General features: G+C 33.8%; 2 protein-coding genes across 2 annotated transcripts; one reads left to right on the top strand and one right to left on the bottom strand.

Annotated features, from left to right (window-relative positions):
• mop (tyrosine-protein phosphatase non-receptor type protein myopic) lies at positions 1-27,450 on the top strand. Its single transcript, XM_081984875.1, has 23 exons — positions 1-184; positions 239-427; positions 2,364-2,566; positions 2,622-2,790; positions 2,850-2,994; positions 3,049-3,311; positions 11,614-11,793; positions 11,850-12,023; positions 12,078-12,239; positions 12,287-12,521; positions 18,040-18,242; positions 19,421-19,607; positions 19,662-19,888; positions 20,938-21,781; positions 21,888-22,033; positions 23,021-23,231; positions 23,285-23,419; positions 23,469-23,653; positions 23,706-23,972; positions 24,330-24,458; positions 26,538-26,725; positions 26,779-27,086; positions 27,137-27,450. Exons 2-23 carry the CDS (start codon positions 341-343, stop codon positions 27,268-27,270), a joined length of 4,782 nt encoding a protein of 1,593 aa, XP_081841001.1. The 5' UTR covers positions 1-184; positions 239-340; the 3' UTR covers positions 27,271-27,450.
• LOC145732786 (uncharacterized) lies at positions 15,889-16,619 on the bottom strand. Its single transcript, XM_081985280.1, has 3 exons — positions 16,383-16,619; positions 16,284-16,325; positions 15,889-16,122 (listed from the first exon to the last, which is right to left on the bottom strand). Exons 1-3 carry the CDS (start codon positions 16,617-16,619, stop codon positions 15,916-15,918), a joined length of 486 nt encoding a protein of 161 aa, XP_081841406.1. The 3' UTR covers positions 15,889-15,915.
• Positions 27,451-27,736: the final 286 nt, after the last annotated feature.

Here is a 27,736-nt window from a genome sequence, read left to right on the forward strand (position 1 = left end):
GTGTGAGTCACTTTTGTTGTTGCATTATCGGATATTTTGGGGATTTTTACAATTCTAGTTTTTGTCTAGCAAGTTAAAAACCAAAAAAAAAAACAAGTTAACTATCATTGCAGTGTTGAATTTATCAACTTCTAGATCTATGTTTTGCCAAAAATTTTAGGTTGACAGTTTGCAGGAAATTTCAGTCAGTCACCCCATCAAGAGTCATTTTCATTGTTTATAATGCAGTAAATTCCAGTTATATGCTCGAAAACCATTGTTTTTACACACATTTCTGGTATAACGTAAGCATATAGTGTTGTTGCAGTTTATGGAACATTGATAACACAGAGTGCACACTATGGAGGCTGCTCCTCGCTTGCCTATGCTCAGCTTTGAGTTGTGGTCCACAACTGAAAATATCCAGTTTGGAAAAAAACTAAAACCGGTAAGTGTGTTCTTAAAATAGTTGTAATAGAGAATTTGACAGGAAATGTAACCTTAACTGGCTTTTAAATAACCTATGAAATAGAGAGATTTTGTTTAAAATTTAGTTTTTAGAAGGAGTTAGTAGTTTTATTACTGTTACTTTGAAGGCTTTTTTCAAGGTTTTAGCAGCTAATTGAATAACAGTAGTTTGGTTATTTTGAGTACCATTCAGACAGGGTGATAAAGTTTAATAGTCCTACTTGCAAAATGTCAAATTTTGGCTCTGGAAGTTTTCTGAGATAGATAAGATAAAAACCAGACTTTTACTTAAAAGCAATGAACTGTAAATAATGATATATGAGTAAGTGACTACTAATATCACTATATTCAGTTGATATTGTTTTATGTTAGGGCTTGCTTTTGACTATTTTATAATTTATGACAAACTCTTCAACTGAACTAGAGCTTACTTATCAATATTCACAAGGTGACATATTTTGTAATAGGTGCTTTTTATAGACTTGATGGGAAATGATAATTTAAAAATGTATAAAGTTGACAAGGGTGGTGAAAAAGTTCTGTTTAGTTGCTTTACTATACCTTATTTTAAGATAATTTTAAGATAGATGGCAGACACAGAATGAATGGGACATTATTTGATTGTTGATCATGTTATAGCTTGATTGCCAACACTGATGAATATTTGGTAGCCTACTGTCAGATTTATATTATTACATTTGTTAGTAATATCACTCTATCTATTTGTGTTAGTAATAGAGTGTTAAGATCATAACCATGACAAGAAAACTTTAGCATGGCAGATAGTTATTTAAAATCTTAGTCAATTTGTCAATCCCTATTTTTAACCTTCCCAAATCAAATTGCAACTATTGACTCATTAATTTTTTGTGTCTGTTGGTTTCACTTCTTCCATATTTTTATATGGTTCACACAATTAAGGTCACTCAACAATAAATTGATTACATGCTTATTAATAATAATAATAAATCATTTATTTCTCCAATTAACCATGCAAAACATGCAACTGAGGAAAACGTCAATACATTTACAAGAATCCTCAAATAATGCGACTACATCAAATTGACAAACTTAATACAAAACTACATAAATTACGTTACATCTAAAAACTCTTCCACACTGTAACAGTTTCTCTCAAGTAAGAGCCGCTTTAATCTAGACTTAAACACATTGACCTTAGGCGAAGTTTTAATGGAATCGTCAATGCGGTTATAAAACTTACACCCGTTAAAGAAAATACCTTTCTGGTATAACCCAGTTCTGTGATAATTCGGCAGCAACTGGTCCTTATTACGTGTATTGTGTGAATGCGATGTACGATAAGTTTCAAACTTGGTTTTATTTTTGAACATGAAAACACATACTTGATAAATATAAACAGAAGACAAAGGAAGAATTCCAAGTTGTTTAAACATAGGTCTACAGGACTGACGTCGACGTGGACCTATCCCAGTCATTATGTGATTGTATTGTGTAACTTTTTCTGATTGTATTGTGTAACTTCATTCTTGTTCGTCTTTTTTTTTTTTAGTTATTAGTATTTAGTTATTAATTATTTAAGTTTGTGTTCGTATACTATTTTTCAATTTCCTGTAAGTGGGCCTCGGCCTGTTGGAAATAAACGGCTTTATTATTATTATTATTATTATTATCCTGATGGCGTACTTCTGAACTAAAAATATTCGCGACACATGAGCACTGAGACCCCAGTTTAGTATGCCATAATGCAGGTGTGAATGAAAGTTTGCATAATACAGAGGAACACATCAATTTTAGTGATTGGCCATAAATTTAAGAGCATAACAGCTTTTGCGCAGCCTACCACTGAGTATATTTATATGATCCTGCCAATTCATGCCACAATCAAAAGTAATGCCCAACATGATACAACGCCCCATTATACTTTTTTGTTTCAGTATATTGCCAGTTTCTACAATGAAGATCCAGAAGGTTATATTGCTGAAATTAGTAAGCTGGACAATCTAAGAGCGCATGCCACACACCCTCCTCATGACGTCACTGGCTTGGAAACTCTCAAGAAGTACTATTGCCAGCTCCATTTTTTGAAATCCAGATTTCCAATGGATGCTTGGAAGCCCTGTTTTATTGAATTTGAATGGTAAATACCACTAATTAATACAATTTGATATTTCAATGAACTAACTAATTAACAGGAAAGACCAAATTTGCACAGCTTCAGGCGGAATTTATTTTGAACTGATGGCCGTTTTGCATAACATTGGAGCACTTCATACTATACTGGGTGCTCAAGATTCCAGAGCCAATCCGGATGGTATGAAAAGTGCCTGTGCTCATTTCCAATGTGCTGTTTGGGCTTTTCAAGTACACTTCTAATTTAGTTTATTTTACTGTGCACAACTCATTGTTGTTTAATATTTTAGACACTGAAGGACAAGTACTTTGATGCTTTAGGTTACATGACATCAATAGATATTCCACATTTTTATAAGCAGGTTTGCCTGGCACAAGCTCAGGAGTGTATATTGGAAAAAAGCATGCTTGATAACAGAAAATCCGCTATTATTTGTGAGCTAATGATTTTAATTTAACATTTATAAATAATAATCATGTAATTTGCAGCCAAAGTAGCTGTACAGGTTTGGGACTATTACCGGCAAGCTTTGGCTAGTTTGCGCGGCATTAGCGAAGACGTGGTTGGACGAATTAAGTACAAAGACTGGATGAAATACTTACAATTTAAGATCTCTTACCATCGATGCGTTTCCTTGTTGTTTCAAGGCCAACAAGCCGAAGAACTTCAAAAAATGGGCGAACGTTTGGCTTTTTATCAAGCCGCTTGTGATTCTTTGCAAGAAGCTAGTAAATATTTAACTAACAAACAGGTAAATAAATTACTTATTATATTTAATTATTGAAATTGAAGGGTTATTATCAAAGAAACTTTAGATTGCATTTGTTATTTTAAATGGAGGTAACTAAGTAGTAGCTGTGGTAGTAGTAAATATTTCTTTTACAAACTTAAACAAAACCCATGAACTAACTGTCACTGTCATTGTCAAGGGTGCTTATGATTTCGGTTTGCGGTGTTGCCAATATGCACCGCCCTCTATACTAGAAAGCCTAAAATGTCACTTTTAATGTCGGCGTTAGCGGTTTTCGTTTTATACACAAACGTATGCAGATGCAGTAAGAAATATGTATTTTTTTTTATTATTTTGTGTAGTTGATTGCAAGTTGTGAGTAAAAAATCAAAAAAAGGTTCATTCCTGATCTAGATATGTATAGATATAGCTTTTTAGACACAATCAAGTCCAACCTAAACAAATTGGTTAGAACATTTGTCCTGGAAAGTACAACACACAGCAAACTAGTTTAAACACTGTTCAATGTAAGAACATCTGTAAATCTTTGAAGCTAGGTTAGCAAAATTGGTAAATGGTTCTATGTTATTACCAAGAACATTCATTCAAAGTTATTTTTGTTGCTCTCACAATGAAGGATGCTTTAAAATGAAACTTACATACTTGCGCATGTAACAAGTATCTAATAAGTCTACTGTACTAGATAGCACTTGTACCTACCATTGAGTATAGTGTTGGAATAAAATCATCCCACTTTAAAGTGTTCAACCACTGTTGAGTTAGATCCGGTTTTTTGTAAAGTAAAAACCTGACACGGGTGGACTTTTTCCTGAATTGCTGTTACAATGTGGCTTGAAAAATTTATGAACGGCAGCAAACAAAAATAACTTACGCAAATAACCTCAAGTTTTGATTTTAAACCGTAAAAATTCATCTAATCCTCAAAAAACTCAATTTCCACAATACAAACTGCCACCACTATTCCCGCCATATTGGAATTTTTGACAAGCACCTTCTAGGCTTGCTAGTATAGTAGGCGGTGGTTGAATTCATGATTTTTCAATTGTTTTACTTTAATGCAGGATTTGGCCAAGGACGGTAAACAGTACAGGAGTGCTTAATCCCATAAGCGCAATCTTGCCGGTATCGGCTCGGGCCGGTGACGATTTTTACGTCACCATGGGTCTCTCGCGTTTGCGCGATTGTTTTGCGCGATGCGCGATTGCAGTCGATCATTCACGAACATGATCTCGTACATAGCATCTCGGGCGAATATTTAGCGTATTGTGCACCCGAAGGCCCACTGTGACGTCAGAATTCATTCGCCGCCGGGAAACAAAATCGGCCGATCGAGCAATCCTGTACTGTTTAATATCCTTGGGATTTGGCAACCAAATACGCTCCGAGTCTAGTTCTATTCTTCTTTTTTTATATTAAACAGAGAGAAATAGACGTACATTATTTAGTTGACATCCACCATTAACGACAGAACTAACTGTCACTGTCATTGTCAAGGGTGCCTATGATTTCGGTTTGCCGTGTTGCCTATACAGGGTGGTCCGAATTAATTGTATACTTACAGGAAAAAAAAACTAGGTTCGAAAAGTGCCACCTAGCAGAGCTAGCAGGCTTTAAAGGTGTGCCCCTAAAATCAGTTTTTAAATTTTAATTCCTGAATGAAAAAAGTTACGCGAATGAAATTTGGCATGCATGTTCACCATTTTTAAGTAACCATTTGGGTTTTCTTTTGATTTTTAAAAATAATCTGAACAGATACGTTCAAAAAGTTTGACAAGGTCAAATCTCTTTTAGTTGTGTTTTTTTGGCATTCTGATATGGCACATGTGGTAGCCCATACATTGTCCTAAAAAAAGCTTGTCTTGACATTTCTTTTTATTTTGCACAGTTTTTCAGATATCGTCATTTTTTTCAATTAATGTATGATTGCGTTAAAAAATAAAAACATGCTTTTCAATAATATGAGATAGCCATGAAACAAACCGCATTTGTTTATAATTGTTTATTGTCTGTCACTTCAACTTCCAATAAAACTTAAATCTTTGAAAAAGGTGTCCTAAGACAAAATGCCAAGGGAAACATTTTCAAACACAGAATACGCAGATATCCATTTTGTGTATGGATACTGCAACGGGAACGCAAATGCAGTAAGTCGACAGTACCGAAGAAGATTTCCCAACAGAACATGCCCTAATTCTCGAGTTTTCATTAGTACCCATCAGAAGTTTCGTGAATGTGGCTTAAAAAAGACCAAGAAATGAAGAACACCGTAATGACATTTTAAATGTATTTACTGATGATAACCGATTAAGCACTCGAAATGCTGTTCGATTATTACGGCAACAACATGTTCAGTGTCAAAAAGTAAGGTCCTACGGGTACTCCACAGGGATCAAAGAAAACCATACCATTTGCAACCTCTTCAAGATTTACTTCCAGAAGATGGCCCTAAAAGAGTTAATTTTTGTCGATGGATATTAAATTCAATTGATAGGAACGAGTTATTTCAAAGAAAAATTACTTGAACGGATGAGTCGACGTTTACAAGGAGAGGAAAAGTAAATTTCCACAATTTACATGTGTGGGCTCACCAAAATCCCCAGGAAATTAGGCCGCACTCTTTTCAAACTGAATTTAGTGTCAATGTTTGGCTAGGAGTTCTTGGTGATAATTTAATTGGGCCTCATTTTTTACCACCTCGACTAAATTCGGAGCATTTCTTATCCTTCTTGGAAGAAGATTTCCCCAATTACTTGGAGGACGTTCCTTTAAACGATAGAGTCCAGTCATGGTTTCAAATGGATGGTGCGACCCCACACTTTGGCAGAAGAGTTAGGGAGTGGTGTGACATACACTTTCCTCGAAGGTGGGTTGGGCGTATGCCTAGGGTGCCAGAGCAGGGATACATTTCTAACCAAGGACCAGCTATCTGGCCCCCGCGCTCTCCAGACTTAAATGTCCTGGATTATTTTGTTTGGGAATACCATAAATACGAGAGATGAGCTGGTGCATTTAATTGAAGGCGCATGTGAAACCTTGCGTAACAATAGACATCAAATATCAGCTGCCGTAAACTCCATGGCCAGGAGATGTGAAAAATGTATTGATGCCATTGGCATGCACTTTGAGCAAGATTTGTAATAATTCAATTTCTACTTAGTTTTAATTTGCGTTACTGTTTATCTTCTAGTTTTAGTTTATCTTTTCTTATTACGATAACATTAATTTGTCATTTGAAGGTAAAAAATACAGTTTAATTTCTAGTGCAACCTTTTTTTCATCATGCATTAGCTTAAAAAAATGACGATATCTGAAAAATAAAAAGAAATGTCAAGACAAGCTTTTTTTAGGACAACGTATGGGCTACCACATGTGCCATATCAGAATGCCAAAAAAAACACAGCTAAAAGAAATTTGAACTTGTCAAACTTTTTGAACGGCTCTCGTATCTGTTCAGATTATTTTTAAAAATCAAAAAAAATCCAAAATGGTGAACATGCATGCCAAATTTCATTCGCGTAACTTTTTTCATTCAGGAATTAAAATTAAAAAACTGAGTTTAGGGGCACACCTTTAAAGCCTGCTAGCTCCGCTAGGTGGCACTTTTCGACCCTAGTTTATAAGGCACTTTACACAGGTTTATTTTTCATGTACTTTCTACCCTTTAAGTATCCTACAAATAATTCGGACCACCCTGTATAACTGATAATTCGTTTTTTTTCAAACTTTTTAGGATAATAAACGTTTATTATAGACTACAGTCATAGACTAAATGATAAGTATAGACAAACAGTGGCAATGGAGCTGAAAATTAATTTAAGTAAGCAGCGTGAGATGGCACCACTAAACGCATATTCGCGTAATTTTAAAGCCAGACACAGCAATTCCCATCTTTTGACTGTTGGAAAACATCAGTTTTAATGCGGCGTTGTCTAGTTGACAAATCACATTTTTTGTTTTGTTTCTAGGCAAAAAATAACTGATTTTATGTGTGTTTTCTTTAATTATTATTGTGTTTCACTTCGTTGTATTTTTAGTTTAGTTATTTGTTATTAGTTTATTTTTAATATTCATCAAGGGCTATTTTATACTTTATACATTATGAATTCCATTTTTAAAACAGTCACGTGACCATTTGTACCTTAAAATGAGTCACGAGATTTAGAGCTTAAAACTAAAAAACGGTCACGTAATCGTAAAATTAAATGTAATTATTGAAAATAGTCACGTGACCCGTCAAATAATATTTTGTCATTTACAGTCTTCAGGGTTTCGTTTTGGCATTAAAAAGGAGAGCTTTAGGATCCGTTTTGAAGTTAAAAAAGAGTCACGTGGACTAAAAAAACTAAATTTCCGTATTGGAAATCGTCACGTGACCATTTGCACATTAAAAGGAGTAACATTATTTGAAAAATCTCAGTTGAAACTGAAAAACGGTTACGTGACCCTTTAAACATTCTTTCGATATTTACAGTCACGTGACCTTCAGGATTTCGGTTCGACATTAAAAGAGTCACGTGACTTTTAAAAAAAATTTGATTATTGAAAATCGTTATGCGACTTTATGAACTGTAAAAAGAGTCACGTGACCTTTAAAAATATATTTTATTTTTGAAAATCGTCACGTGACCTTTTGCACATTATAAGGAGTCAGGTGACTGTTCAAATAATACTTTGACATCTAAAACAGTCACGTGACGTTTAGGATTTCGTTTTGACGTTAAAATAGTTGAAAATTGTCACGTGGCCATTTGCACTGTAAAGAGGGTCACGTGTCGTTAATGGTTACATTTGAATTATTATAAGTGTTTATAGAAATATTTAGGCCAGTACTAGCACTGGCGTCTCCAACAGTTGTCTCTTTGGTCGACAAATTAATTTGCTGCTGAATGACTGATGTTTGTGAACTACTTGCAACAGCTTCAGAAGACATGGCACGTTGGGACAGCATAACGGCAGTTTTGGTTTTATTCTCCATTGAGCTATCCACATAACCTTCTGCCACAGTACTAGATTTCCATCCTCCCAGCCTTTTTAATTGGAGTACATTTGATCCACTGTTGGCAAGTAACGTAGCGGCGGTTCTTCTTAGAGCGTGGCCTGTAAAGCCTTTCGAGTTCTCTAAATTCAAAAAAGTAGCAATTTTTTGAGAATAATTAGCTATTGTATTGTGCCCAGTTGGTTGATTTCTTGCTATTCCTCCTCTAAGCTGAACAAAAAGTCTATCGATTTCTATGTTTTCTCTCAAATGTATGTAGTCTCGAACGATCTTCACCCATATTGGATCAGTAATGGGAAATGATCTACTTGTATGTGTTTTGGAATCTGGAATCTCAACCGAAATTTTTTCTTCAAAAACAGTAACATCCAACATTTTCATTTTCACTAATTCGTCCGTCCGACAAGCTCCAGATACACCTATTATTAATGCGACCTAAAACAATAAGAAGAATATAATACCATAATAACTGTGCACTTGTATAGGCTCAAACACAATTTTTTTAAAATACCTATTTAAAGATCACAAATATCTTATCTTTATCGGTAGAAGATTATTTGGAGCTTTGTTTAAATAATCCTCTATATTTTTCCTAGAAAATACGTTCGATTTTTTGGGCCTGAAGCCCACATTTTGACGTTTTAGAAAGGCCAGCAGTTTCCCATGTTTTGAAATATCAGTTTTTTCTTCAATTTGTAGCATCGTTCGTATCATACTGTACATTGCCCACAAAGTGGACGGCTTCTTTTGTCTGGATTGTTCTCCAAAATATGCTAAGAGTACACTTTCGGAACTGGTATTCTTCACCTTTTTTTCTTCGCACCACTTCCTATACAGGGTGTCCCACGACGAAAGACATCGATTGATATTGGAAAAAGTATAAATAGGAGAGTTTTGAAAATTAGGCAGGATACTGATGTGGGCATGCCCAATCTAACTTCCGCTCGTTATCCAGAAAAACCAAAGCCATCACCAAAAGCTGTCAAGTAAATAATTGAAAATTTTAAGAATACGGGACAAAACCAATCCCTAACAATACAAATGTAGAAATTGCAATGTTGGGCTATTTTTTTGCAAATCCAACTTCGCCAATAAGACAAGTTTCCGTAGAATCAAGCATATCCAAAAGTTCAATTCAGATGATCCTGAAGAAACATAAATTTCACCATTTTTCATTGAAATTAGTGCAACACTTAAAAGAGGTTGAGCTGCAAATACCTCACATGTTCTACTCACAACTTTATCACATTCTCCGTAAATAATAAACAGATTTATGTAATCTTGGTTTGAATAACGTAACCGCGACGGCATATTTGCAGTTGTCAAAACACTCAAGTCACTAGTGTTATTGACATGCTCTGCAGGTCTCCAATATCACCGTGTGTCAAAGGCATGGCCAACTAGAGTACCAGCTAATCCCAACCATGCAGCCTAATAAAAAAATGTTTATTCTCAAATAAAACGAAATGGGTTGGATTTAGGTATAGGCAAGTAAATTGAAACGTATAGTAACTTTTAATGCTCAATATGATTCGGTCATAAAAAATGTGGGTTTCTATTTAAAAAACTTGAGATTTTTCATTTTTTTTAGTGGCAAGTTTATGATTTTTTTTTTGACGACCCTGTATACAAATGGCTCATTACGCACCCTCAGATTAATAAAACGATCCTTTATTTACAATAACCCAAAGTTTCATTGCAAAATAAAATACGCTTTTGGCAGAGTACAAAAAGATGTTGAGCGTTGCAACTGTCACTTTTTTGGAAAAACATCAAATATTTCGAAAACGGCTAGAGATAGGCATAGGGCATTGTACACAAAAGTTGGTCAGAATTTTGTGAGGAATCCAAATATGTAATAATATATAGGGTGTTCTATTTAAAATAAGAAAGTTGTGATCGACTTCCGGTATAAACGGAAGTGCAACCATCTTGAAAATATTTTAGTTAGATTGGGCATGCCCACATCAGTATCCTGCCGAATTTTCAAAACTCTCCTATTTATACTTTTTCCAATATCAATCGATGTCTTTCGTCGTGGGACACCCTGTATAATTCAATAGCTTTTAGGTAGCGATGCTTACTTTTCTCTGGCACCAAGCCGTATGCTGCGTATTTCTGGCGGGGTACACGTCAATTCTTCACCGGAGGACATTTTTCTCAATTTATTAATCCGGAAATGAATATCGATCTAACTTTTTCTGACATTTATTTATATTGGTGAGTTGTTTACCACATAGCTGTGGTAACAATATACCTGATTGATTATTCTGAGAAAAATGCCTGCTTGGTAGTTTTTTGTTAAATGTAATATTCTAGATATGTTCAGAATGAAACAATGATTTGTAAATTTTGATAGATGGTTGTAAATAAAATAGTATACAAACCTCGGTAGGAAGTTTCATTCCTGTCTCGAGATCCTAGCTAAACCTCGACGTTTCGCGTCTCGGCTATCTAACTAATCTCTCGACAGTAATGAAACTCTTCCCACCTCGGTGTGTAATATACTAATACTTTACCAGGATAATTTGACCGGTAAATTACCAGTAAATTACAAATACTGTATTTCTGGCAGTTCAATTTTTGACACAACTTTTCTCCATGTTTTTTCAGATTATTAGATAGGAAATTTAATAATGATTTCAAATATGTGTCTAAAACAGTCATTTCCTTACTCCACAGGCGATTTTGTCCCTCACTTTCTTTTCAAACTGTGTTTCTGGCAGTTTAAACTATGACACCGCTTTTCTCTATGACTGTATCAAATTTTGAGGTGTTTTTTCAGGTTATTTGATAGGAAATTTAATAGGGATTCCAAAAATGTGCTTAAAACAGTAATTTTCTCACTCCAAGTGGGTTTGACGAGCAATTTTGTCTCTGACTATCAAACTGTATTCAAAAGTTTAAAAATTATGAGACAGATCTTAAATAGTTATGGAACAGATAATCCATTTGGTAACCCTTAACATATTGAAGGAAGTTACTAGAGCATGCGAATGTCTAAGTCTTTGTATTATAGGTATATTGCAGAAGCTATTTGACATTGCCAGAAATTACGTGTAATAAATCAAAGCCACAGTAACCTGGATTTTCTTGACTACAATCCTATTAAAAAGTTTGTTTATCCTGTTGCCTTTAATGCGAAACTACTCTCCATTTTCAGTTAATTACTTTAGCAGAATAAGCGTTGCTGCTAATTACTGATTTTAGGGCTCTCAACAAGTTACTGACATTTGATTTTACCTAAACCTAACTTGTAAAAAAGCAAAATTATATTAAGTATTAATGGAATTCATTTTTTAACAGCAAAAAGAATTAGCTGATGCTTTAGCTTTTACAACTGACGTGGTGGAAGGAAAAAAGAAAGCTGCTAAAAACGAAAACGAGTACATTTATCATGAAGAAGTTCCTGATTTATCAAACTTACAAGAAGTTAAAGGAGCATCTCTGGTCAAAGGGATTGAATTTAACATTAACGATCCAGAGGTATTTGCATATCTAACTACATTAGGGAGTAAATTGGATAGTTTTAAATTATGTAGGTGTCCGGACCTGATATATTCCAACGATTAATCCCAATGGAAGCCCACGAAGCTGCTTCAGTTTACAGCGAGAAAAAAGCGGAAGTTTTAAGAAACATGGGGCAACGTTTGGAAAGTAAAGACCAGACTTTGGTCGAATTTATGTCATCTATGCAGTTAGATTTGCTGACTAAAGTATCTAAAGTTTGTCTCAACCACTATTCGGTTTAGTTATTAGTAAAATTTTAGATGCATCAAGCAACTGGAATTCCGCAGGAATTAATAGATAGGGCAGCTTCTTTGTCTGCCAAACCTACAGCTATACAAGATTTAATCGATTCTATGGCGCGACTTTCAAATATTTATCACGATGTTGAGGCCAATCTGAACGAAATTGATTTGTTACTAAAGGTAATAAAACTACTTCGATACCCGGTGGATTATCATTAGGTTTTCAGGAGGAAGAGGAGAATGAAAAGAACTATCAGGAAGTAATGGGTAAACGACCTGCTAGTATTATTACCACTGATTTGGCTAGAGAGGCCTCAAAGTATAAGGAAGCACACAGCAAAGCCAAAGAATCGAATGAGACTCTTCACAAAGCCATGATGACGCATCTGGAAAATTTGAAAATTTTACAAAAACCGATTAGGGAGCTGCAGCAGAGATTGCCGAGCGTGGAGCTCCCAGATCGTAAGTATTAATTGATATTACACATATATGACATAGTTTAAGTACCAAAAAAACTTGAAGATGCTGTCATAATGTAGATCTTAGAAAAGTATGTTAGGAACATGCAAACCGTTTTTTTTAGCCTTCCAAATATTGTAAATTTTAATGTTTAGTAGACGTGGAACACTCCAAGTTTACAAAGCGACCATCCTGTGGCGTAGAAGTTAAGGGTAAAAAAAAATGAACATTGTCTGTTTTATGCAAATTCAATCAATTTACACTAAAAAACTGAATTTTCTAGGAGACTATTTCAGCAAAATTTGCACTCTATAGTAACTACTGTTCTCGCGGAGTGAGTTTACCCGTGCGTCACGAAGGCTACGTCATTTATAATCATATGAATCAAATCAAGTTTTCGTCAACAAATTTCGTCAACAAACCTGTTGTGTTCATATTATAGAAAAAGGCGTGTCTAATGCTTCGTTACGTTTAAAATTTTGCGTGTATTGTCAGTCAGAAAGTAGAGATCTTTGGCTGAAAATTTGCACTAAAACAACCTCATACCAAAGCAAATCAAAAATATCTTGACCGAAATAACATTTTTTATTTATGAGAAGTCTCCGTTTGGATCATAGAATTCCGTCTAAATTTGAAACCTAATTTATTTACCAAAATTCGCAGAGATGTATCACCAATATGTAGTATTTCTTTAACTTTAAGCTCTTGATTTAGGTTCTGGATGGTTACATGTTTCTCTAAAATAAATACAACAAATTAAAAATTAAATAAGACATTCTGAGTGATGCTGTAGTATCTCATATCTCATTTTCTGGTTGCAATCCACTTATTTTATTTTAAACCCGCTGAAAAACATTTTAGACGCTTATTTTATTTTTTCTATGACATTATTATTAATAGGTTTGAAGAAATTTTTATGAAAAATCTATAATGCAACCCAAAAATCTCAGTCTCTGGAAACAATGAAATGTTAATAGATGTTTCTTACAAAAGTTGATATATTTTACTATTATTAACATACTATCGTTGTTCCTATCATATAATGTATTTCGAACATCCATTTTAATGCTTTCAGATAAATCAGTGGTCTTGGCCCGTCGATAACGTCTCGATTTACGTTTTCTAGGTGAGGAAATCATAAGATTTGCTTGCTTTTTCCGAATCGAATAAACAGTTTTGCGGGAAATTTTCAAAGCAGCTGCAACCTTTTAGTATAAAAAAAATACATCAGTGAGAATATGTAAGGTCTTAAAATTTCTTATTTTCTTCCTGAACAAATGATAAAGCTTCTAAAGGTCCTCCATTGATTTTTTCCAATTCAAAATATTCACAAATAGTTAAGAATTAACTGCTGGGCATGTCTGTGGAGAATTTTTCCAGGCATTTTCTAAAAAAATACTGTAATAATAAGTAATTCCGAATTTACGAAAAACCAAATGGCTAAATAAAAACCATAATAGACACTCCCACTTTTTTTTCAAAACAGGTTAATAATTGTGCCAATTTTGGTTAGATCGTGACAGCCGACATAAAAAAAATAAAAATATTAATAATAATATTATGAAAGTACTTACAGAATGTTAAAAGCGTAGAAACAATAGCTCTTAAAAGAACTGTGGTGGTGTGGTAAATAGAAAACTTTATAAATGATTAACAACACAAAGAAACGGAAAAGAATTAATAGTAAACAACAAATAAATTTCGATGGTTTTCAAACTGACAATGACTGAAATAGAAGCGCTAATCAGTAAATGTTTTTTTTTTTTGAAGACATTCACTTAAGCAGGTTTTACACCGCGCTTTGATGTCAAAGAAATTCATGAATTTATTCATGAAGCTGCTTCAAGGACAAATTTTACCAGTGTAAAACAAAATTTTATGTCAAATTTACCTTCAAATCATTTTACTTCAAATTTTTCACCAAATAGGACAGGTTCTATTTTCATCCAACTTATTTGATCAAACTTGCCGTTTTGCGAAATGCCAACTGCCAAGAGATAAAAACGAAAAGTAAAGTGAGGTTAAAATCAGAGACTGACTATTAGTATTCAGTTGAAGCTGCAGAATTCAATACATAAATACAGTATTCAAGGCGATTATAAGATTTCAAAATATTCAAAAAACCAGATAAATAAGAAAACAAAGTAGGAATAATCTTCTTGGTTGGCCAAACTGTTTTCATTGACAGCTTTGACATAAAAGTTTGATAGGTGTAAAACAAAATCACATTATGCTTCAAGAAATTCATGAATTTATTTGATGCATAAAATTTGATCAAATAAATGTGTCCAATTTCTTTGAAGTAAAACTTTTGGTGTAAAACCTGCTTTAGATATTTACCCTTTCTGAAAGTGAACAATAGACAAGGATGAAGACATTAATGCATGTCTACTTCTAAATCACAGGGGGATGACGCACGGGTAAACTCAGTCCTCGAGAACAGTATTTCTCTTATTCATACAGTTTGTGACACTAATTCAGGTACACCCTATATATTTCGAATGGGTTGATTATAATGATATGAAGCAATAATTAGTAAACAAAAACGTTTCGTTTTGAAGCATTTTTGTTTGCTTTTTTGAGTTTATAGACGTAATCCTGCGTAAACTAACATCTTGTAGAGAAAATCTGAAACATTATAACTATCTAATTAAACAAGTTGATTTAGAAAAAACTAGTTCGGCAACTTTGAGCAAAATAGCCTGTTAGCTGTTCTTTGCTTATTGACTATTATATTTGGAATATTTGTTTTGTGAGTAAAGATGGTAAAATTTCAAAAAATTTACTAGAAGGTAGACACAATAAGCAATCATAAACCAAGACATAGCTTGGCTTTTGGCTCCTATACAGGTATGAAATATTCAAAATTATAGATAAGAGCTCGATGATAGAAAGAGGAAATTAATGCTACCGACAAAAATGAATTTAACTTTGTAATTGACAGTCTGACTCATCTCACTTACCAAGTTTTGGCTATTTTTCTCGGGAGCATTGATTTCCAATAGTTCTCTCTCCTTATCATTAAGTTCTTGGCTGGATTCGTTTTCAGGCTCCATGGAGCGAGCAGAGCTTTTTTGACGTCACAATGACGTGGTTTGACAATTGGTCAATCTATGATTTTGTCAAATTACGTCATCGTGACGTCAAAAACGTTCTGCTCGCTCTATGGAGCTTGAAAACGAATGCGGCCCTTATGTGACACACATAAATATACAGGGTAAGTCACAAAATGGCTAAGAAGATAAAGAATGACTATGTTTTAATAATACTTTCTGATTCACTTTTTTATCATATTGTATGTTTAACCTGAACAGTAGTAGACTTAAAATGAGACACTTAAAAAATAAGGTATAGGCAGCAAAACGACAAATTTAGATTATTTAAAATGATTTTATATTTAAAATTTATTAATTAAATCCAGCATTTGTTGTTGGACATTTAAAACCCTTTTTAGTTTATTTGTGTTGGATCCGGTATTCTGCGTAATAATCTCCGAGCTTTGAACCTCTTTTAATGTGTTGCTTACTAGTTCTTTTAAGTCTGTAAGTGGCACTTTTTCGACTGGTTGTTCGATTGACGATTGACATCGTTTACGCTTCGTCATCTGTAAAAAGAAACATCATTATGTAGTAAATATCATTATTTATTAAAACACATACACTAACTATTTTTTCATTCATTTGAATTTTATTGTTTATTTTTGACGTTTTATGACAATATACAGGATAACGCCTTTTTTGTTACTTGAAAAGAGTAAAGCCTTACCTTAGGATTATTGGTTTTGGTTTTTGATTTTTCTATTGGTATCTGTAAAAAAAAATCAAGTTAAACTTTGAACGTTTGAGATAAAATTCAAGTCAATACCTTATCCTCTTCTATAGGACCATCTAGAAATTTTAAATCGTGGTCCAGGATATGTCCGCTCCTAATAAGTGCTTTATTTCTATTAAATCTAGCACTTCTTGGTGGATTTTTTCGTTGTCTCACGTCGATGCCATTTTTATGATAACCACAACCATCATTTGGTTTGCTTGTTGTGGCTATAGAAAGAACATCAGCGACAGTACTACAGTTTTCAGTTTTTACGCGATCAACAAGCATGATTCTGAAATAAATATGAATTGAGGTAATTATAAATCACGTACTTGGTTATTATGAGTAAAAGTCATTGCATTATAATAGGTAAACCAAGGTGGTAATGTCAAAAAAAGTGTTAATTGTCAAGGTGTGAATAAAAAGTAAAAATACAATGTGATACTACAAAAATTGTCTAAATGCCAATTTTTAATAAACTTTTTTCTTGTTTATGGTCTTAGGGATTAAATATAGTGGACTAGAATAGTTGGTTCTACCAAAACAAGTAAAAAAAAACAAATTTAAAAACTTATTACAGCATGTAAAATAAAGTAGATTTGATTTAATTATATTTGAGGGTAGCCACTAGGAATTTTAGCTATATGAGTAATACACAAACGTAAATATAGAACACAGAAAAAAATATAAAATAAATCAAATAGACTTACCTAAATATTCAGTAAACTTGAAGGCTGCTGTCTTTTGCTAAGGCGATCATGAACTGACTGAACTCTAAATGGAACCCAGACAAAGACGTAATATACAATACTCAGGTCGACCAATCGGAGAGCCGGAAACTTGCGCAATAGTCGTAGTGGGAGCCGATGGTCGTACGTAGGTACTGACCCTACATTCTGGGTTGTAACGGTATATTTTTGAAATTGTCTCAATTTTGTAATATTTAGTAAATATACTAATTCTAGATTGTAGGATCATATTGATTAAGTAAATTATTGTTACGTTAATAAGCGACTGATAAACCCTTTTATTTCATTGTTGTGAGAAAACTAATTTCACTTACCGTTATTTTCACAAGAACAAAGAATTGATAGTTAACTTTCAGCTTGTTAGTTAAACCTATGAAATACTGATTAGAAAAGTGTTACATTTAGGTTAATTAATTGGGCTTAATAACACTGAATCAGGCAAAAAATTGATAGGTGCTTAATGAAGAAAAAAGCGTCATTGTAGAAAAATTATCACCCTTTTGGGTGGCACTTTAATAAATTCTTCGAGTTAAGTTAAAATTAATGAGTTTAATGAAAATCGTGACTTTCTAAACGGCAAAAAACATTAAGTACAACAAACTTAAAAAAAACAACTGTTGTGAGGTTAAAGTAGTTTTTAGCGATTTCTAGTATTTTAAAAAGTCTCAAAGTTGAGAATTTGTGGTTTTTATTAAAATACTGCTTTATTAAAGCTAGAACGATCAAAATCAAGTGTATATGCTTTCTTGGATGATACCTGGTAGGTTAAAGGGTTTTTTAAAAGTCTGGCATTTCTAAATAACTCTTTAAAGTTGATAATTTGTGCTTTTTTAATTCATTAAAGTGAATTGAAAGCTTAAAAATCATGGTATAATAAAGGCTATTGCTGATGTTTTTTCTAAATCGTATAATCCATTTCTTTAGTTAAATTATTTGATTGTTAATCATGCAATTTCCAGCGAATATCGATCAAAACGTCCTAAAAGAGCTGGACCATTTAAATTCCAAGGTCGACGAAATGAAAACTCAACGAGCTACTTTATGGGCCCAATTAAGGGATGCTATTCACAACGATGATATCACTGCCGCCCTTGTGACCAGACAGCCAAACCAGTCTTTGGAAGATGTATTTAGGAACCAATTGCAAAAACACAGCCATTTGGTAATACCAATAGTTATAATTTAACTACTCATAGAACTAATAATATTATTACTATAATAATTGACGGTATGTACAGGGTGATTGATTGAATTTTGACCACCCCCTTAACTTTCTTAATTTTGATTTTAGCAAAAAACGTTAAATACAAAACTGGAAGATATTTAGGTCTACTTTATTTTTAGATAAACAGTTATTATACAGGGTGTCCCAAATTTGAGTAATAAACCAAACTTATGTTTTTTTAAATACGATGACCAACTTTTTATCCGATATTTGAATTCTACGTCAAATTTTAGGAATTGATGTAAAATGTCTGTATCGATATTCAACTGTTTCCGCAGCATCTGTTACTTTAACAATGTTTCCTCGACTATGTGATTAAGGGTTAATTTAGTTAGTCATATTTGGGGCAGCCTGTATAATAACTGTTTATTAAGAGAAAGTTATTTAAGAGTAAAAGTAGAACCCAAATATCTATAACTGTTGCTACAACTAGTTTTTTTTACTAAAATCAAAAATACGATAAGTTAAGGGGGTGGTTAAAATGCAATCAATCAAGGACTCTGCTGCGAAAACATTTATACAGACAATATCGATACAGACATTTTACATCAATTAGGCCTAGAATTTGACGTAGAATTAAAATATAGATTAAAAAGTTGGTCATTGTATTTAAAAAAAACATGTTTGGTTTGCTACTTAAATTTAGGACACCCTGTATAATAACTCTATCTAAGAGTAAAGTAGACCTAAATATCTACTAGTTTTGTATTTAACGTTTTTTGCTAAAATCAAAATTAAAGAAGTTAAGAGGGTGGTCAAAATTCAATCAATCAAGGACGCTGCTGCGGAAACAGTTGAATATCGATACAGACATTTTACATCAATTAGGCCTAGAATTTGACGTAGAATTCAAATATCGGATAAAAAGTTGGTCATTCTATTTACAAAAACATAAGTTTGGTTCGTTACTCAAATTTGGGACACCCTGTATAATAACTGTTTATCTAAAAATAAAGTAGACCTAAATATCTTCCAGTTTTGTATTTAACGTTTTTTGCTAAAATCAAAATTATGGAAGTTAAGGGGGTGGTCAAAATTCAATCAATCACCCTGTACAGGGACACCCTGTATATGCGTATTAAGATCAATTCAGACACAGTCAATTCTTATTTCAGATTGACATCTTAGACCAAAATTTAGCGGCGCAAGACAACATTAAAAAAGCTTTCATTGAGTGTTACGCTAAAGCTGTTAACACTAGACGGTATATTCAGGACTTAATTCAGAAACGAAACTCTACAATACAAGCTTTAATAGCTTCTCACGATTCCTACGACGATTTGCTAGCTAAAGCTATGAAAGGTACTGCCAGTCTATGGTGAATACCAACTTTTGCTGTAATATCATTTATTTTAGGCATTGAATTCTACACTAAGTTGGAAGTAAACGTTTCTAAACTATTGCAAAGAATTAAGAGTGCCAGCAAGGTACAGCAAGAAGAAAGAGAACAAATGTTGTCAAAAAGCGTACAGAAAAAGGAGGAAATTAATGCTCCAGTCGTCAGTTCAGTGGCGTCGGCGCCAAAGTTGAAAGACTTCCTGGAAGCGAGAAAAAAGGCTGGGTCGTACCCGACTTCGTATGGGGTAAGTTACCGATATATGGAGTTTAATTTTTTCTGACTGTTGATGTCCTTTTGTTGGTTTAAACTAATTGAGTCTAGCAGAGAGTAAGAATGGGATGAAAAAACTTAAAAAAAAAATATGTAAATAAACTACATAAATATTTTGAATGTGGTAAATAAATTATTAAAAACGTTTATAAAATTTTATTATGCTTGTTTATAAAGTCTTATTACAACTGATTGGTATTCAATGTAAAAACAATGACATTAGACTTAGTGACCAATCAATCAATGTTTTATATACCGGTTAAACAATTCATAGAAAATTTAGAACACTTGTAGAGGTGTCTGGCATTTTTTAAAAGGTTCTCAGTAGCATTTAGAGGTCTCTGACAGTATCAAAATGGTTCCAGAGACCTCTGGCAATTTAAGACAGTTATGGGAAGGTTTAAGACACTTGTCTATGACACTTTTTAGAAAGTTTTTAGCATTTAGAGATCTCTGGTACATTCAAAATGGTTCTAAAGGCCTCTGGCAAATTAAGACAATTATAGGAAGGTTTAAAACACTTGTAGAGGCCTCTAGCATATTTTAAAAGGTTTTCAATAGCATTTAGAGGTCTATGGAACTTTCAAAATGGATTTAAGGGCCTCTGGCATTTTTTAAACTGTTATGGGAAGGTTTAAGACACTTGTAAAACCCTCTGGCACTTTTAAAAAAGTTCTCAGTAGCATTTACACTTTTCTGACGCTTTCAAAATGGTTCTAGATGCTTCTGGCAATTTAGAACGGTTACGGGAAGGTTTAAAACACTTCTAGAAGGCTCTAGTACTTTTTAGAAGGTTCACAGTAGCCTTTGGAGGTCTCTGACAATTTCAAAATGGTTTTAGAGGCTTCTGCCAATTTAAAACAGTTTTGGGAAGGTTTGAAAAACTTGTAGAATGCTCTGGCACTTTTTAGAAGGTTCTCAATAACATTCTGAGAGTTTTTGGCACTTTCAGAATGGTTCTAGAGGCTTCTGGCACTTTAAAACAATTCTAGGAAGGTTTAAAACAACTTATTCTCTTTCCAGAACGTTTCGGATACTCAGAGTTGGCCTCCTAGTGTCAGACCAGCTCCACTAGGATCAGAAATTACAACAAATCCCGCTTCAGGACGTTTATCTAATGAAATCGCCGTTGCTGAGGCTTACTACCAGCAACAACAAACATACCAACAGCAACTAAATCTTCATAACAAAGATATGAAAGTTGCAGATGATGTGAGTCATTTGACTGCTAGAATGAGCAATCTGCTTCCCCGCCCGCAAGCAACTCCAACCAGCTACAGCTATCCTTACACCAGTTACACTCCCCAAAATTACACTCCAACGTCGTTTTCGTACCAACCGGAATATTATAATAATACAGAAACGGCGCAAAGTCCTGCAGTTAGTCAGGACAGCAACAAAGCGTCTACAGCCACCACAAACTCTTATCACCGTACCATTCCCAGTTTTATGCCTCAAAATCAGGATTCTCAACTAGCTCATATGCAATACACTGATGCTTACAATCAAACAAATACTCAACAATACTTAGGACAGTATCAACAACCAACTCAGCAAACCAAACAAGATTATTATCAATACGGACAGCCAACAGCAACCGTTTACCCGTCGGAAAGTTACCCAGCAAATTATTTGCAACAACCGTACGCAAATCAAACATTACGCTCAGATGCTGCTAATTTGACTAGTACCACTGCAACGTACGGTACTGCAGCTCAAGTAGCTAATTTGAATACCGCTAATACACAAACTGGGTTGGTTTATGGTACTTTAAAGGATAATCAGCCACAATCACAGCCTGCTGCAGCTGATCAGCAACAACAAGGTTTTGTTGGGCAAACAACAGGAAGTACAGCCGAAAATACAGGTAGGATTCATTTTTTTATTGTGTAAAAAGAAAAAATGTGTATTTTATTGATTTAAAAAATATCGGATTGAACTCTAGTTCACAAATGTATGGTTTGGTGGTGTAGTTTCAGGATTACAATATTACCGACAATCTCCCCTACCAAAAGTTCCGGACATATACAATCAATATGACGCCTCCAAGTATCTGCCTCAACCGCAACAATCGTACTTTCCACAAGGATATGCACCCAATTATGTCAACCCTCTTAATGTAGGTTTTTCCATTTTTTTACGTACGTCAGCATTTATTAGTTATTTGTATACCTAGGCCGTGAAATGGTATTTTTTCGGCCGAAAGAAAGTTTGGCGTCCGAGGCCGTCACAACAATCTTGAGGACGAAAAAATTATTTCACGGCCGAGGTGTACACAACATTTTTTGTTCAAACGATATTTATTTAGAAATTCTTAATTTTTGATGAATAAAATGAGAAGGGTCTAGCAATCACGGTGACGTTTATCGTTAAGTTTGCTGGTTATGCATTGTTGATGTGACGTTAAATAATAGACTGACTCTTGTCAGAAATATTTTCCATTTTTTCATTTACGCAAAAATGAAATTGGGAGACGAAGATTGCTGTACTGATATGGATGGGTGTACTGCTGTAATTGGTGAACACAGTGGTCACATAGAGAAATCGTAACCAGCAAGCAATATTAAGCGTAGACGGTGACATACTGATTGTTAATTTACTTTTTCCCTGTATTTTTTTTTCGGACGTAGGGCCGTAAAAGTGCATTTTACGGCCGCTAAACTGTACGTGAAGTGAGTACTTCACGTCCGTTTGAACAAAAAAGTAATTTTTCTAATTTTGGCATATAAAATGACTCTTTTCAAAACTGATTAGAGTGACAAAACGTTTTACTTTATGTAACTAGTTATGAAAAGTTTATTTCATCACTCCCTGTTTTTATGCATTTCCGTAGAAACATATGGGCGACATCCATCATAACATGTCGTTGTCACTGTTTATACAAGGTGCTATGATAGTGAATATTTGTGTTAAATCACTTTAAAAGATGGTTTTTACCGCTTTTTGGTCAAAATTAGAAAAAATTATGTATGCAACACGTTTCGAAAATGTCTTATTGTGTAGCTCATTCAAATTGTAGGACCTCGCTGCGCTCGCCCTACAAACATTCATTCGTTACACAAAATCGATCTTTTCGTAACTGGTTACATAAATAGCTATTTTTTAGGTATCTTCTGAGAATACCTACAGATTAACATCCTACCAGCAACAATATTATACTCAACAGCATGCAACTTCTGTTGCTGGTAACATTGAAAAGTTCGATAATTACTCCACTTACTCTTCCCCTACTGGGGATCCTTACAAAGTGCAGTTTGGTTCCAACAATCCTTACATGTCTGCTAGTGCTTTGAGTACTCCATCATCAACTTCAGATGGTAATTAAACACACACATGAAAAAAATTAGTTACTATTTTTTTGGGATTTTAGAAGTTACTGCATCTACAGCAACCTATACCAGTAATACTAACAACACTTATGGTAGTGTGTATGGTTATGCTCCTTCAAGTAATCCACAAATGTCAAATATCCAAGCAAAAGAGTCTAACATGGATTTACTTACTGGTTAGTTAATTTTTTGTAAATTTATATGCTACAACTAGGAAATTTGAAGGTTTGGACTTTTCCGCAACTAGTAACATGCCCACTTTAATACCGCAACCGAATAAAGTGCCTCCAAAAGAAATCGAGCAAAAAATTAACGTTGTGGAGATCAAACCGCCCAAACCAAATACAGACGTGGCTCCAAAAAAGGAAGTGATTAGAGTTCTACCAAGTAAACCTTTGAACAATCAAGAGGTAATATTTGACAAGTCAAATAACTGTGTAGTAACAAGTAAGCTGGTTTTAGGTGAAAGATTTGTTTAGTAGAGAATTGGAAAAATACGAGAAATACGTGGAGGCTTTAACAACTAAAACGTTAAGTGGACCAACCACTTTGGACGTGAAATGGAAAGAAATTCAGGATAGTCAGGAGTTGGACGCTCAAAAAAGGATTATTTCAGTGGCTCGTTGTTACCCGATGAAAAATCGATTTGCCGATATTTTACCGTACGATTACAGCCGGGTTGAACTCAAATCCACTAAAGATGATTATATTAATGCTTCTTTTATTAAGGTAAGCAAGTCCTTTGAGTTTGAATGTCAGAGTAAAATTGTAAAGTTTATGCGGGCTAAAAGATGATATTGAAAATGACATAATGTAAGTTACAAAACAGTTGATATAGGGGAGAATCAAAGTTATAATAGTATACAGGATGTTCCAGAGTTAGCCTGCAATAAGACTACACATTTTGAGATTTTATTTTTCACTTGGTTTGGGTCGTGAAAAGTTGATAATTTGATGAAATTTACAGCTTAAAAATTGACTTGAAAACTTGATCAACAAGGCATTTTTCTAGTTTTGACGTTTGAAACTGAAAACTAGTGTACTTAGTATATTAGTAACTTTTTATACGGAAAACATGTTTTACAGCAAATTTCTCCTTACAATCCGCAATTTATTGTTACCCAAGCCCCTCTTCAGACCACTGTTGGAGAGTTTTGGGCCATGGTCAGCGAACAACACATTGAACTTATTTGCTGTTTGCTGAATGATAGCGAGGTAAGTAATTTAATTTTTTAAACGGGTAAATTTACTCAATGTAACTGAAATATATCTAAAACTGGCAAATTGCAATTTGGGTCAAATTAACTAAAAATGGATGGCAATTTGGAGGTTCAGTTTAGTCCCAAAGCACTATTCGGACTCGATTTTTATTGCCCTTAAATTGCGGTCATTTTATTAGGGTATTGTGCAAAAATATGCTCGTAAAGCTCAGTCGGACCAATTAAATAAAGTCGCTCTTTTTTAAAGATTAGGCCGCTTTCAAAACAGGTATACGGGCAAATTTTATGGATATGATATTTCCAAATAGATATACTACAATATTCGTTTTTGCCAGTTATCTGAAGTAAATCAAATGTTGGCTAACTAGGAGAAGCGATTGAAAAAGTCTGACTGACTGAAACTCCAAATGCTTCTGAAACAGCTTAGAAGCTTTTGGAACAGTCTAAAAGCTTCCAATTGCTTTTCAACTAGTCTAGGAATTCTCAAAAGACTTAAAAACAACCTAAAAGCTTCTGTATGCTTCTATAGCAGTTTAAAATCAATTTCTAAAACCGTCTAAGAGTTTCCAAACGCCTTTAAAGCAGTTCAGAATCTTTAATATGCTCTTTGAACTGTCCAAAAACATTCCAAATGCTCTTAAAGGAGTCCAGAACCTTTAATATGCCCTTTAAACTGTTCAAAAATCTCCCAAATGCTCTTGAAGTAGTCTAAAAAGATTGTAAAAGCTTCTAAAACACTATAGAAACTCTGAAATGCTTCTAAAGCAGTCAAAAGATTTCAAAACAGTCTAAATGCTTTTGTATGATTCTAGAGAAGTTTTAAAGTTTGGAATAATTTCTAGAACCGTCTAACAGTTTCCAAATGCCTCTAAAGCAGTCCAAAACCTTCAATTTGCCTTTTAAACTGTTCTAATACCTTCCAAATTCTCCTGAAAGGGTCTAAAAAGATTTGAACACCTTTCAAAACATTATAGAAATTTCAAAGTGTCTAGAAACTTCCAAAGCCTTTTACAACAGTCTAAAAACAGTCCAGAACCTTTAATATGCTCTTTAAACTGTCCAAAAACATTCCAAATGCTCGTGAAGTAGTCTAAAAAGATTTTAAAAGCTTCTAAAACACTATAGAAACTCCAAAATTCTTCTAAACAAGTCAAAAGTCTTCCAAAACAGTCTAGTGACTTTCAAAAGCGTTTAGAACAGTCTAGAAGCTTTCAAAACAGTCTAAATGCTTCTGTATGATTCTAGAGAAGTTTTAAAGTTTCGAATAGTTTCTAGAACCGTCTAATAGTTTCCAAATGCCTCTAAAGCAGTCCAAAACCTTCAATTTGCTCTTTAAATTGTCCTAAAACCTTCCAAATGCTCCCGATGTAGTCTAAAAAGATTTGAAAACCTTCCAAAACATTATAGAAACTCCAAAGTGTCTAGAAACTTCCAAAGACTTTTACAACAGTCTAAAAGCAGTCCAGAACCTGTAATATGCTCTTTAAACTGTCCAAAAACATTCCAAATGCTCGTGAAGTAGTCTAAAAAGATTTTAAAAGCTTCTAAAACACTATAGAAACTCCAAAATTCTTCTAAAGCAGTCAAAAGTTTTCCAAAACAAAGCTTTTAGAACAGTCTAGATGCTTTCAAATGTACTTCAACTAGTCTAGAAGCTTTCAAAAGATTTCTAAACAGTCTAAATGCTTTTGTATGATTCTAGAGAAGTTTTAAAGTTTCGAATAGTTTCTAGAACCATCTAATAAAGATTTGAAAAACTTCCAAAACATTATAGAAACTCGAAAGTGGCTAGAAACTTCCAAAGACTTTTACAACAGTCTAAAAACAGTCCAGAACCTTTAATATGCTCTTTAAACTGTCTAAAAAGATTTGAAAACCTTCCAAAACGTTATAGAAATTTACAAAGGCTTTTAGAACAGTCTAAAATCTTCTAAATGTTTTCAACTAGTGTAAAGTTGTCAAAAGATTTCAAAACAGGCTAAAAGCTTCGGTATGCTTCTATAGCAGTTTAAAAGCAATTTCTAAAATCATCCTTATTGTAAATCCTATTTTTTACATTTTTTTCTAATTTCAGGTAGAGGATGTTTATTGGCCGAAGGAAAAAGGTCAATCGCTAACAATACTAAACCAAAACTTAGTCATAACTCTTCAAAGTGTTATCGTTAAACCAAACTGGACTGAAAGGTTTATTTGCCTAACAATTCCCGACAAAAAGGAGTCGTGGATTATAATCCATTTACAGTTTACTTCCTGGCCCGGCAGGTATCGTAAATGTACCCCAAAACTGACACTTTTATTATATTTTATTTTTTTAGCCTTTTTCCAACATCTCCAGAAGCATTCCTTAGCTTTGCAATTGAAGTAATCAGTTTGTTTCAACAACAGAAATCAATGTCCCATCCAATTTTATTGCATTGTGCTTCTGGGATTGGTAGAAGCGGTTTGCTGTGTTTGCTAGTAAATGCAATTTTAGACGTTGCTAATCAACCTAATTCGTTGCCGGACTTAACGGTGCAGGCGGTAAAACTCGGAAATTTCCGGAAAAACATTCTTAGAGACAGGGAACATCTTAAGTTTGCTTACGAGGCTATGTTGTTTTATATGAGGCAAATGCTTTCATCAGGTATGAGGTAATGGAAATACATTCCCTTATGGCTAATTTACACATTTCAGACCGAGCAAAAAAGAAATTGAACGACGTCTCACCGGTAAAGGAAGAGGTAAAGGAGGTTTCAAGTGATGTTCAGAATCAACAAATTGATCCACTTAGCACTTTAGACCCTTTTTGGGCTAGTAAAAAGTTATGATTATGTTTTCACTCAAATTACTTTACAGAATATAATTATCAATTCTGACAGATTTTATTATTTATTAGTGTTTATAGTATTTTAATGCATTTAATTTTATTGTAGCACTTAAATATTTGATCAATTTATTATTTATTAGTTCTGTTTACTAATGAAATTAGAAGCAACAAATGAACTGTCTGTTTGTGTGTTTTTCTTTTAGATTTACTGAAGACGCGGTGGAAAATTGTTCCCCAAAACCTTTTAAAAGGTTTTTCAAGAAACAAGGTCAAGCCTGTAAAAAGTTAATGATGTTTTCAAATTGAAAACAGAACAAAATATTATTTTCCTTACAAAGGTTTTAGTTGCGGAGACATAAAACCAAACAAAAATAAATTAACGTGTTATACTTTATTATTACTAAATGTGCATTATCATATGTTTATTATTTAAAACTAGAGCTAGCCAGAGCTGTCGGTAGTTGAAT

The sequence above is a fragment of the Ips typographus genome, linkage group LG8 (genome assembly GCF_016097725.1).
Source record: "Ips typographus isolate SLU linkage group LG8, UJ_Ityp_2.0, whole genome shotgun sequence".
In the NCBI taxonomy this organism is placed as follows: Eukaryota; Metazoa; Arthropoda; class Insecta; order Coleoptera; family Curculionidae; genus Ips; species Ips typographus.